Here is a 12570-nt window from a genome sequence, read left to right on the forward strand (position 1 = left end):
GATGAAACTGGAATGACTGCTCACAGCAAAGCCACACGGACGAGACGATAACATCTGTGGTGAGAGATCAGAAGCACACTTGCTGTTTTCTCATCTACTGACCTGCAGGTTGGTAGATATAATGTTTGTACAGTTCACCGACGCCGCCATTCGCCAACTGCACAGTGTGTTCCACCTCCCCACACCTCCGATGAGCACGGTTGGCTACGTACGTATGGTGCGAAAGAATTTCAACATACTTACAAAACCTAAATCGTAATTTTTGTTTCTGCTTATCTTCCCACGAGACCCTGAGAAGCAAACGTCAAACTCTTTGCATCGAGTTCCGGATTGGCTGACAAGGGGAACACGTCAAACCAAAACCATGTATTACATGAACAAGCATAGACGGGAAAGATATGTCACAAGCGATATATTGTAGAGATATGAGAGAGATTTATTCATGATAAAGGTTTTTGGGTGAGATCGCGTTATTTATAAATGTGTCATAACCCTCCACCACCCGACATAGCCAAACAGTAAAAAAATGTGTCACGTTGACAACAGACAAAATAGTTCACTACTTTAGCCCACCGGTGTGATGAAGAGTGAATCCACAACATTTACAATATTTGAATACGACGTTTCGCTGGTAATTACATCCAGCATCATCAGGCAATTCGCCAGAATGGTGAAGCCCTCACTTGCTCCTGGTCTTAAATAGAGCAGCAGGGTCATGTCATCATTTAACTCATTCAGAGAGAGATTTAATCAGAAATATGATATTTATATGGAAGAGATAGGAGAAAGATCTATCCGCAAGAGGAGAGATTTAGAGAAATGCAAACATGTCGATACAGAGCTTATCTCTCCCCCACACCCACTTCGACCTGCATCGCATCACTTCTATTAATATTATTATTATTGTAATCATCATCGTTACACTTGTTTTCACAGCAGAGCCTCACTGAATATCGGGAGGGTCTTGTCAAACTTTTCAGTTGGGGGGCGGGCGTGGGGGCGACGGTTGTCGTGTGTAATTTCAAGTGAGTATTGCTGACTGAGACATGTACTTAATTAGTTCCTGTAAGGCGTGGCGGGATAGTTGTCCTGTAGACCAGAATGAATTAATTTTGGTGGTTCGGGCTTGGCCCACGGGCTGTAGTTGGGACAACACTGGGCTGCTAAACATTTGTAAAGCAAAGTGCTTCATAGCTCATCAGATTCCTCCAGTAAAAGTACATATTCTGATTATAATGCCTGGGCTAGCAGCGCTCCTTTAAACCCAGGCTCGGGGTTCATCGCGTGAGCTGACATCACCGCCCAACGCCGTGTTTGGAATGCGAAGATCACGGAAAGCCGCTGACCCTTATATTTACGTGATGGAACGAGCGATAAAAGTCGCCTCCTGATGCAGATGGGCCCCCATTCACCCTGCTCCTAAGTAATTTGCTCAAGCTGAACCCAGGGAATTCAGCTAGACTCGTGTGCTGACGTATCCATTCTGGCCCGAACCTGGGCGAATTGCCCGCGGTTCCGGTCAGCGTGCGCTAAGGCACGAGGGTTGCATGCCACGTTGCAACTTTGGCCGATGCCTTACGCATGGGTGTGGCGAGGTATTATTCCTCTCAAATGCTTTATTTAGCTATAGCGGTTTAGACAACAAGGCCATATAGGAATGCGAATTTCGGAATGCGTTCGTGTTATTAATTTCTGCGTTAATAGTACCGTGAAAGAAAGTCATGAGAAAAAAATCACTCCAATTTACTATTTTTTTTGGGGGGGGGGGGGGAACAGAAATACTCGTTTCAAGTTGCTTGAGAGATTGGCGTTTTAAAGACTACACGAATTTTATGTGCGTTATATATCGGACTTGGCACGTTCATTATTGTTATTAACCATTTAATGCTGAGCAGCAAATTGTCGCTTAATTTCCTAAAAAAAGAATAGTAGCCTTGGCTATCAGTTGAGCAATTCATTAGAGACCCTGTGTAGTATAGCACGTGGGTAATGAACACAGGGCGCAAAGTGGTGAGTTGACACTTTGGCCAGACCTTGGAGGTTCCGATATCAGCTTCCGAACAGCTTTTTATGTTCCAGCAAAAGGAAGCGACGGTGAGATTTCACTAACCGTGGTGACCTCTTGACCTCGGTGGCGACTCCTGCTGTGAATTCTCAGACTGCGGCGAAGGAGAGAAGGAGTTCAACGTGCGGCTGCTCACGAACCTGCCCGGCGTGCTGCTGTCCAGGGTGCTGGTGGATGGCAGCCTGTACTACCAGGTGGGCAAGCTGGCAGCGAGCATCCACCAAGCCCTGCAGCAGGTACGAGCGCACGAGCGCCTCTTGACAGGTGACGTGAGACTGCAGGGATTCATATTCTTGTTGCTTTCGGTAAAGTCACCACGTAGAGGGGGAAACAATAAAATAATAAAAAATATAAAACAATAAAATTCTCACGACGTTTCGACTGCAACACAAGCAATCGTCATCAGGTGTGAAAACCACAACAAGGAAATTTGAAAAAAAAATTATTGCTGTGGTTTTCACGCCTGATGATGATTGCTTGTGTTGCAGTCGAAACGTGAAAATTCTATTGTTTATATTTGTTTTATTTTATTGTTTCCCTTCTACGTGACTTTACCGAAAGAAACAAGAATATGAGAATATTCGCCAAAGTAAAAAGCCAAAAAAGAAATAACTCGCAAATTACTTCATTGGGAAATGCGGAGCGATAGTTTCCCCAACCCCTTACTGCGACAATCTTAAAAAAAAACTCTTGAGTTTCGGCGAGCCTTTTCTCTCGGTAAGCAAGTGTAATGTGACGTAACGAGCCCACTTGCTCGGAACGTACGCAGCTGTTCATAATTAGCAACGTGAGAGTCCTTCCAAGTGATCGAATGACTGGTTTTCAAGCGGCGTATTTTTGGTTTAACATGTAGGCTTTCGAGACCAATATTATTCATAATAAAGGTTTTTGGGTTAGATCGCGTTTATTTATAAATGTGTCGTAACCCTCCACTACCCGACACGGCCAATCAGCAAAAAAAGTGTCACGTTGACAAAAAGACAAATAATTCACTACTTTAGCCCACCGGTGTGTTGAAGAGTGAATCCACATTTACAGTTTGAGTACGACGTTTCACTGGTAATTACATCCAGCATCATCGGGCAATTCTCCAGAATGGTAAAGCCCTCGCTTGCTCCCGGTTTTATATAGAGCAGCAGGGTGACGTCATCACTTCACTCATATCAGCTTCAGTGATTAGAGGCGGAGGGGGGGGTATTGTAATTATATAATCGATTAGTAATCAGTCATTGGTTATGATTAGTAATGAGTTGTAGATTAGTAATTCTTTCCATCAAAATGTAATGTGTATTATTTAATAATATGCTTCCAGGCCGCACTAAGCCTGTAGCTGTCAGAGCGATTAAAGTTATTCTTGTTCCTCTCAATTTCAATGGATTCTCAAATTAGTCTTTGCCAGTAATAATTAGTTTTACACACCACTGCAACGTTGTCAAAGTCAATTCAGTGTCCTTGTTGACAAGCATGTTCTGCCACTGCCGACAGTTGTGTTTGAGATAATTTAATATTTCTCTGATGTTCTTTTAGTCTTACGCTGATGTTACGTCCCGTCTGTCCAATGTAGCAGCTGCCACATAAACAATGAATCCGATATACACCTTCTGTTGATAATTTAGGTAATGCGTCTTTAGTCCCAGATGCTAGTTTTTTTTTATTTTGTGTACTGTACCAAATCTTGCTTTTGCAAAACACGGGCTAATTTGTCAGTTACTCCCGAGATATATGGATTTTTTATTGTTTTAACAATCTGGTCGCTTTCAGCAGTATTGCTTTGCAATCGTGATTTGGCATTCAGTGCTCTGTTAATTTGAGCATTATTGTAGCCATTCTGTCATAGTGCGTCTTTAACGTGGTTAACCTCTCTCACTAGACTCTCACCATCTGACACTGTTTTAGCCCGATGTATGAGCGTCTTGATAAGAGAGGATTTCTGAGCTGGATGATGATGTGATTCTGCATTCAGATAGGTATCAGTGTGCGTTTGCTTTCTGTAAACGCTGTGTGTTATTTTACCGTTTAGGCCATGTCCAAGCAAAATATCTAGGAATGGGAGTGTGTTATTCACCTCCATTTCCATGGTGAATTGGATGGCCGGGTTTTGTGCATTGAGATGATTTAGAAAATCATTCAGTGTATCTTTAGCATGTGGCCAGACAACCAAAGTGTCACCCACATATCTAAACCAAAAGGATGGTTTTAATGTGCTCGAGGCAAGTGCTCTTATTTCAAAGTTTTCCATGTACAAATTTGCTGTAGCAGGGGATAAAGAAGAACCCATTGCTGCTCATTCCTTTTGTTTAAAGAAATTCCCTCTCCATAAGAAGTAAGTGTTATTTAAACAATGGCCAGCAAGTTTCGGAATATCTTTTGGTAAACCGGTATTCTTTACTAGTGTATCAAGTAATTTAAGCGATTCGTCCACTGGAACCTTAGTGAATAGAGAAATCACATCAAAACTTACCAGAATATCATCAGGAGTAAGTTTAATATCTTTAAGCACATTCACAAGATGTTCTGAATTTATTTTTTTATGAATGAAGATGTCCTACCGATGTAGGGCTGTATTTGTTGGGTTATATATTTTGCTAATTGATATGTGGCAGAGCCAATTGTACTGACTATGGGTCGTAATGGGATGCCGATTTTATGAATCTTTGGTAGCCCATAGATTCTAGGTGGTTTTGAGGCCCTTGGCTTAATTTGGTATTGCTCATTTTTAGGGATTAATGAATTTGCAATTATTGCAGTGGTCTTACGTTCTAAAGTATTAGTTGGATCTCGTTTAATTTTAATGTAGGTACTTTCCTCTAGTAAATTTCTAATTTTATTATCATAATCGGCTCGTGACATCACTACAGTAGTGCGGCCTTTATCAGCTGCTAGGATTTGGATATCCTTGTTTACACGCAGCTCTCTTAAGGCTTTTGCCTCGTTAGAGCTAATATTTACTTTTGGAACTTTGCTATTCTCAATTATTTTAGCAATCTCATGTCTAGTCATCTCTGCCTCATTATGTGGAAGGAGTCTAACTGCTGATTCTACCTCAGCAATTATCTCATCCACTGGAATTGTGTGTGGGGTAACGGCAAAGTTAAGGCCTTTAGAAAGGATAGAGACCATGTCACCGGTTAATACAGTGTTAGTCAAGTTCAGTACGGTTTTGTTTTTAAATTTTTGGTTTTCAGTAGGGATTTGTTTATTATGTAGTCTAGAAAATGTATTAATTTGGTTAGTTTTTGTTAGTTTAAACACATTATGAGCCGATTGTTGTGTTATGTTATCGATTATATTCCAATAATGCATAGATACACTATTGCTTATATCTAAGTGTAACTGCTTTAGCGATTCCGAAATGTAAGATAATTCACTCCTATTGTGCTGTATTCTCTCTATTAATAATAATTCGCTAGCTTTGTGTAGTATTTGGTTAGCTTTAGAAGACTTTATGTGATGTGTTATTTTAACTGCGTTTGGTATTACCTTTGAATCTCTGCACCTTTTGAGGAACGCCAGTGAAGATATCAATTTCATCCGCTTAATGCGGAGCTTCTCCAATTTTCTGGTTTTAAGAAAAGTATCCTCCCCATAGAAGTTAGTCAGTTTAACATGTAGGCTTTCGCGACCAATATTATTCATAATAAAGGTTTTTGGGTTAGATCGCGTTTATTTATAAATGTGTCGTAACCCTCCACCACCGGACACGGCCAATCAGCAAAAAAAGTGTCACGTTGACAAAAAGACAAATAATTCACTACTTTAGCCCACCGGTGTGTTGAAGAGTGAATCCACATTTACAGTTTGAGTACGACGTTTCGCTGGTAAATACATCCAGCATCATCGGGCAATTCGCCAGAATGGTAAAGCCCTCGCTTGCTCCCGGTTTTATATAGAGCAGCAGGGTGACGTCATCACTTAACTCATATCAGGTGCAGTGATTAGAGGCGGAGGGGGGGTATTGTAATTATATAATCGATTAGTAATCAGTCATTGGTTATGATTAGTAATGAGTTGTAGATTAGTAATTCTTTAAATCAAAATGTAATGTGTATTATTTAATAATACGCTTCCAGGCCGCACTAAGCCTGTAGCTGTCAGAGCGATTAAAGTTATTCTTGTTCCTCTCAATTTCAATGGATTCTCTAATTAGTCTTTGCCAGTAATAATTAGTTTTACACACCACTGCAACATTGTCAAAATCATTTGACTGTCCTTGTTGACAAGCATGTTCTGCCACTGCCGACAGTTGTGTTTGAGATAATTTAATATTTCTCTGATGTTCTTTTAGTCTTACGCTGATGTTACGTCCCGTCTGCCCAATGTAGCAGCTGCCACATAAACAATTAATCCGATATACACCTTCTGTTGATAGTTAGGTAATGCGTCTTTAGTGCAAGATACTAGTTTTTGAATTTTGTGTACTGTACCAAATCTTACTGTAATGTTTTGCTTTTGCAAAACACAAAATAACACAGCGTTTACAGAAATCAAATGCACACTGATGCCTATCTGAATGCAGAATCACATCATCATCCAGCTCAGAAATCCTCTCTTATCAAGATGCTCATACATCGGGCTAAAACAGTGTCAGATGGTGAGAGTCTAGTGAGAGAGATTAAACACGTTAAAGACGCACTACGACAGAATGGCTACAATAATGCTCAAATTAACAGAGCACTAAATGCCAAATCACGATTGCAAAGCAATACTGCTGAAAGCGACCAGATTGTTAAAACAATAAAAATTCCATATATCTCAGGAGTAACTGACAAATTAGCCCGTGTTTTGCAAAAGCAAAACATTACAGTAAGATTTGGTACAATACACAAAATTCAAAACTAGTATCTTGCACTAAAGACGCATTACCTAACTATCAACAGAAGGTGTATATCGGATTAATTGTTTATGTGGCAGCTGCTACATTGGGCAGACGGGACGTAACATCAGCGTAAGACTAAAAGAACATCAGAGAAATATTAAATTATCTCAAACACAACTGTCGGCAGTGGCAGAACATGCTTGTCAACAAGGACACTCAATTGATTTTGACAATGTTGCAGTGGTGTGTAAAACTAATTATTACTGGCAAAGACTAATTAGAGAATCCATTGAAATTGAGAGGAACAAGAATAACTTTAATCGCTCTGACAGCTACAGGCTTAGTGCGGCCTGGAAGCGTATTATTAAATAATACACATTACATTTTGATTTAAAGAATTACTAATCTACAACTCATTACTAATCATAACCAATGACTGATTACTAATCGATTATATAATTACAATACCCCCCCCTCCGCCTCTAATCACTGCACCTGATATGAGTTAAGTGATGACGTCACCCTGCTGCTCTATATAAAACCGGGAGCAAGCGAGGGCTTTACCATTCTGGCTAATTGCCCGATGATGCTGGATGTATTTACCAGCGAAACGTCGTACTCAAACTGTAAATGTGGATTCACTCTTCAACACACCGGTGGGCTAAAGTAGTGAATTATTTGTCTTTTTGTCAACGTGACACTTTTTTTTGCTGATTGGCCGTGTCGGGTGGTGGAGGGTTACGACACATTTATAAATAAACGCGATCTAACCCATAAACCTTTATTATGAACAACGTATTTTTGTTGTTTCCCCCCCAAATTTTATTCCAAGCGTCGGGGTGGAGCGGTGGCGCAGTTGTGCGCACACTGCGCTACGAACCCGGCCACCTGAGTTTTATTTCCGGCCACGGCTAACATTCGTGGCAAGTGATATCTGAACCAGTCCTGCCCCCCCCCCACCCCCCCTTGTCCTCTATCCTTCACCAACCTACACTGACCAGTTTGGCGAAGTATGGTCAAACACCCTACATGACCAACACTGAATACGGCAGTGCCTTGATAAGGGCTGTATGAGTTGTGCTAATTGGTGCCATGTCATGAGATGGAAAAAAACATCTCATTCTGTGCATCACCTCTGGTTAGAGAATGGCCCACAGAAGGTGATCTCACAAAACTACTTCTCAGATCCATTCAAGTGTCCTGTTATTCACAAATACCAATCAAACATTTGCCAGCCGCACGCAGGACTTGGGCAGCCCCACCCTCAGCTGCATAATAAGTCTAGATTTTTAGCTTTCGTGACTGCAAGGATTCATACTCTTTGGTTTTTTCGGTAAAGTCACGTAGGTAAAACTATAAAATGATAGAATGAAAAAAAATGTAGTTTTTTCATTTATTCTTTTATTTTATAGTTTTACCTACGTGACTTTACCGAAAAAAACCGAAGAGAAAATAATAAGTCAAGGAGAACATCTTTTCTGAAACGAAGACTATCCTTTGCTAGCTTGACGTTTTGCTGCCTTTAACTTACATGTGTACTCAACTGGCCAATGCTATGTTAATCTCGTATTGCATTTTTTGTCATCTTACCGCCTTCGTTTTTAAACATCTGCATAGTTTGAGCACCCGTTCCTGCACTCCCTGCAACGAGACGATTTCATCTGGAACCTATCAAACACCCACCTGCTCGAGTCCTACCTCTTCACTCTGGACGGCGACCCCAACCAGGGTCTGGTCAGGGAGGTCATCGCCAAGTTCCGCGAGGAGATCCAACCCAACCTGCACAAGTTTACCAGATGTACGCTCGCCTCGCAGCTTCACCCGGGACGTAGCTCCATGCCTCAGGGGGCGAGGGGCGCTTCAGGCCACCGACGAGGCCTTGAAGCCACGACGGGTGCCGCGTACGTGTGTACGTTGAACTTCTTTTGCACCGTACGTAGCCAACCGTGCTAATCGGAGGTGCGGGGGAAGGACAACAAACTAAACACAAAAAATCAGTTCAAAAATAAATTAGTGTTCAATCTAGGTTTAAAAGTGCATAGCTCCAGTGCCTTCCTAATATCGGAAAGAAGAGCTTTTCAGACGGCCGCAGAAGTGCATCTGAAAGCGCGCGATGCGGTGACCGTCTTTGTTTGTTCGATGGTTAGCCAAAAGCCGCTGCGAGGATCACCCGAGTTCGCATGATGGTTTATGCTGCTTGACGAGATCAGCAAGGTATTGTGATTCATTTGTGGCAAGCATTTTCTTTGCAATGTGCTTTACGTGATTACTTTTACCCAGCATACACAGATGCATTACAAGGCATGCATGTAATGGGGAACACTCGCACAGACACTGATCACAGGTGAAATCAAATGACAGGGTTATTACATTCAGACTACCAAATCATTTTTCAATGCATGCTAAATTGTGTTCAACAGTTTTTGTTACACATATACTCTTAATAATAATGTACAGCCCTTTGTCAATGCACTATCTGGACGAAGGCTTTCCCAGGCTGTGTAGGGTCATGGGGGTTGTTTTGCCACCTTCACCATGCTGGTCGGTGAGGATGTAGGTAGGATCCCAGGACTGGTTCAGATATCAGTGATGTTCTCCATGGCCGGGAATCAAGGGCTCGTGATGCGGTGTGCATACCACTACACACCGCTCCATATCTCGCCCCCGTGCAGGGTTGTACGACGCTGGTGGGTTATTGTAATTCTGTGCCTTTGAAGGCAGGAGAAGAAGTTGGTGATTCACTGAGACTCTGCGGGGGCCATTCTTAGACTCGCACACGCGGCTTGCGCAACCCCAATCGTGCAGCCGGAATAAAAACGTCACGGGCACGAACGATGACGACGGCGACGAGGGGAGGACGGTCAACAATAAAAGACAACGGACGAAATCAAATTCGACGTTTTCCCCCCTCGCCGCAGGCATAATCCATGGTGACTTCAATGACGACAACATCCTGGTGCAGGAGGTGGCCGCAGGAAGCGAGCAGCAGCAGCAGCAGCAGGGGCCCAAGTCGGCGGAGGGAGCGCCGCGGCACCGCGTCTCTGGCATTGTGGACCTCAACTCGATGATGTTCGGCTACCACGTGTACGACCTGGCCATAGCCATCATGTACATGATGGTGGAGAGCGGCGAGGCGATGGAGGCCGGGGGTCACGTCCTGGCCGGCTACGAGAGCGTGCAGGCCCTCACCGAGGACGAGAGGAGGGCCGTTTACTTCCTGGTGGCGTGCAGGTAAGAGCGGAGGGGGGCCGGGGCAGTTCGGGTCGGGTCTGCCCGGATCGCCGTTGGCCGCATCGGGAAACGTTGGCTTCAAAAACCTGTGGCGGTTGCGTAACGAGAATTAATCCAGGTCTGGCGAGAATCCGATAAACTCGATGATTGTGCGGCAAAAAAAAAGTGCTTTATTTTCTTTGGTTCTTTCGGTAAAGTCACGTAGAATGAGAATAAAATAATAAATTGATAAAATAACAATAATATTCTCACGACGTTTCGGCCACAACACAAGCGGCCTTCATCAGGTGAAGGGACGAGACTGTCTGGTAGGACAGTCCAAAGAAGATGAATCATTGCAGTCACGAAAGCTTTAAATCGAAACGTGCTTTATTATTTATTTAAAGCTCTTCATCAGACCAATGATGAATGAAGGTCTTGCCAATGCCATGTCGATCGTCGCGGTAGTTGACCATACTTCACCATGCTGGTTAATGTGTGTTGGTGAACGGGGGGGATCAGTAACAGTTAAGACATAATAATGCTGATTACCATGATGTTGCTAACAGCACTTTTACGGATGCTGCTGATGACGGTGATGATGATTATAGAAAAGACACTCATAGCGATGTTGTTTACGATCATGTTGCTGATCACACTGCTGCTGCTGCTGGAGACGAGGAAGATGAAGACAGCGACTTTCCTTCTGCTGGCACTTCTGCTGCTGACCACGAGACTTGATCCAACTATGGCTGCAATTCCTGGACGCTAAAATCCCAGCCGATCAACAAGTCGGCAGCAAAAACCCTCTTGAATAACAAACGATATTAACCGTCACGACAGCAACGGCGACAACAACAACATGGTCTACTTTTCCCCGCAGGTTCTGCCAGTCGCTGGTCATGGCCCGCTACACGATCCTGCGATACCCGCAGAACGCCGACTACCTGCTGATAACGGCGCGCACCGGCTGGGTGAAGCTACGCGAGCTCTGGACCAGGGGCCTGGAGGACATGCAGAGGCTGTGGTCCGATATTGCGGCACGGTACAGAAACTAGAACCGCGGTGGAAATCGAGACGGACGGCGAGGAGAGAGAAGGGGGAGTTTGGGGTCGGGGGGGGCCCACCGTGAGACACGTCCTCCCACTCGCCCCACCGGTACCTCCCGAGGCTTCGCAAGGAACCGGTTTCAACTTGAACGTGGCGCCGTTGGTTTTGGACACGTGCGATCTTTGAATACGGAATCTGAAAAATGTGAATTGCTCATGCCAGGCACTTAATGCATAGGGGAGGTTTTTCGTAGCTTCAGGTTAGGAACGTATTGTTGCTGCATCCAGCGCTGTTGACAAAACGGCATTCACATGCGCATCCGTGGGTGATAATAATAATAATACTGTCAGAATATTTTTTTCCCGTTCATTTACTCAGGAAATCCTGACTGTTTCTGAGATTTTGTATTCATGAAGTTCCAGCGTTCAGATGTTCGACCAATTCCTTTGTAGCTTGTTTGGCTCGTGAGAGGAAACCGGAGTAACTCGGAGATTACCTGTGCATACGAAAGGTGGTGGGGGGGGTAACACTCGACAACTGCATAGATGTTTTATATTTTTATTATTTTATTGTTTCCCTGCTACGTGACTTTACAGAAAGAACCAAGAATATAAAAAGCGTCACCGTACACCGACATCTGTTGGCCAACTTGCAGCGCAAGGCATAAAACGTCTGCTTTTCCCAGACAGTCTTCAAATTAAGCACTAAACCCAGGCTCTTCCCCGGTTGAGCTTCAAAGATCTGACGAGATTTGGTGCATTCTGGGTTAATTTTGTTATTTTGTGAGTTGCAGTTGCATTCAGATATTTTTGTTAATCTAAACTACAGTTGACCTTAGAACCCTCAGACACGGGCGTGGGGAGTCCTGGCCTCGTGAAAGATCAGTCGACTTTCTTGCGTTGCCATGACCTTCCACTCGGCGGACTTTGGGAACGGTAGTGTGGTGGGGGTGGTGGGTGTTTGATGATTTTGCTGTAAAGGTTTCCTCTACAAAAGTGGGACACTCCTGGGTTTTGCCACCAAGTACTAAGTCATGTTTTGCAGAGGGGTCAAATACTTATTTCCCTCATTAAAATGCAAATCAATTTATAACATTTTTGACATGCGTTTTTCTGGATTTTTGTTGTTGTTATTCTGTCTCTCACTGTTCAAATAAACCTACCATGAAAATTTTAGACTGATCATTTCTTTGTCAGTGGGCAAACGTACAAAATCAGCAGGGGATCAAATACTTTTTTCCCTCACTGTAAGTTCGATTACAGGGAATGACTATAACATGAATTGGAAGTGATATCTGGACCCCTTCAAACAAACCGCATTGACCAGTGTGGTGCAGTATGGTGAAGCAACCCATATAATATGGGGAAAGGCATCATCCAGCAGTGGATTGATCTGAGGCTGTGAAAATTGGCTAAGCCTCGAATGCAGA

General features: G+C 43.4%; 1 protein-coding gene across 2 annotated transcripts in view; it reads left to right on the plus strand.

Moving 5' to 3' along the window:
• LOC142921737 (hydroxylysine kinase-like) overlaps window positions 1–12316 on the plus strand; it is a 31714-nt gene extending 19398 nt beyond the window's left edge. For both annotated transcript variants that reach the window (XM_076063055.1, XM_076063056.1), the window contains exons 4-7: window positions 2159–2301; window positions 8499–8679; window positions 9800–10112; window positions 10975–12316. In XM_076063055.1, the coding sequence (XP_075919170.1) occupies window positions 2159–2301; window positions 8499–8679; window positions 9800–10112; window positions 10975–11149 (812 nt within the window). In that variant the 3' untranslated portion in view covers window positions 11150–12316. The remainder of the gene's footprint in view (window positions 1–2158; window positions 2302–8498; window positions 8680–9799; window positions 10113–10974) is intronic.
• The last annotated feature ends 254 nt before the right edge of the window (window positions 12317–12570 follow it).

Source organism: Petromyzon marinus, unplaced genomic scaffold (assembly GCF_048934315.1).
Source record: "Petromyzon marinus isolate PM22_M1 ecotype Great Lakes invasive population unplaced genomic scaffold, UKy_Petmar_22M1.pri1.0 PM_G_Scaffold_88, whole genome shotgun sequence".
Lineage (NCBI taxonomy): Eukaryota > Metazoa > Chordata > Hyperoartia > Petromyzontiformes > Petromyzontidae > Petromyzon > Petromyzon marinus.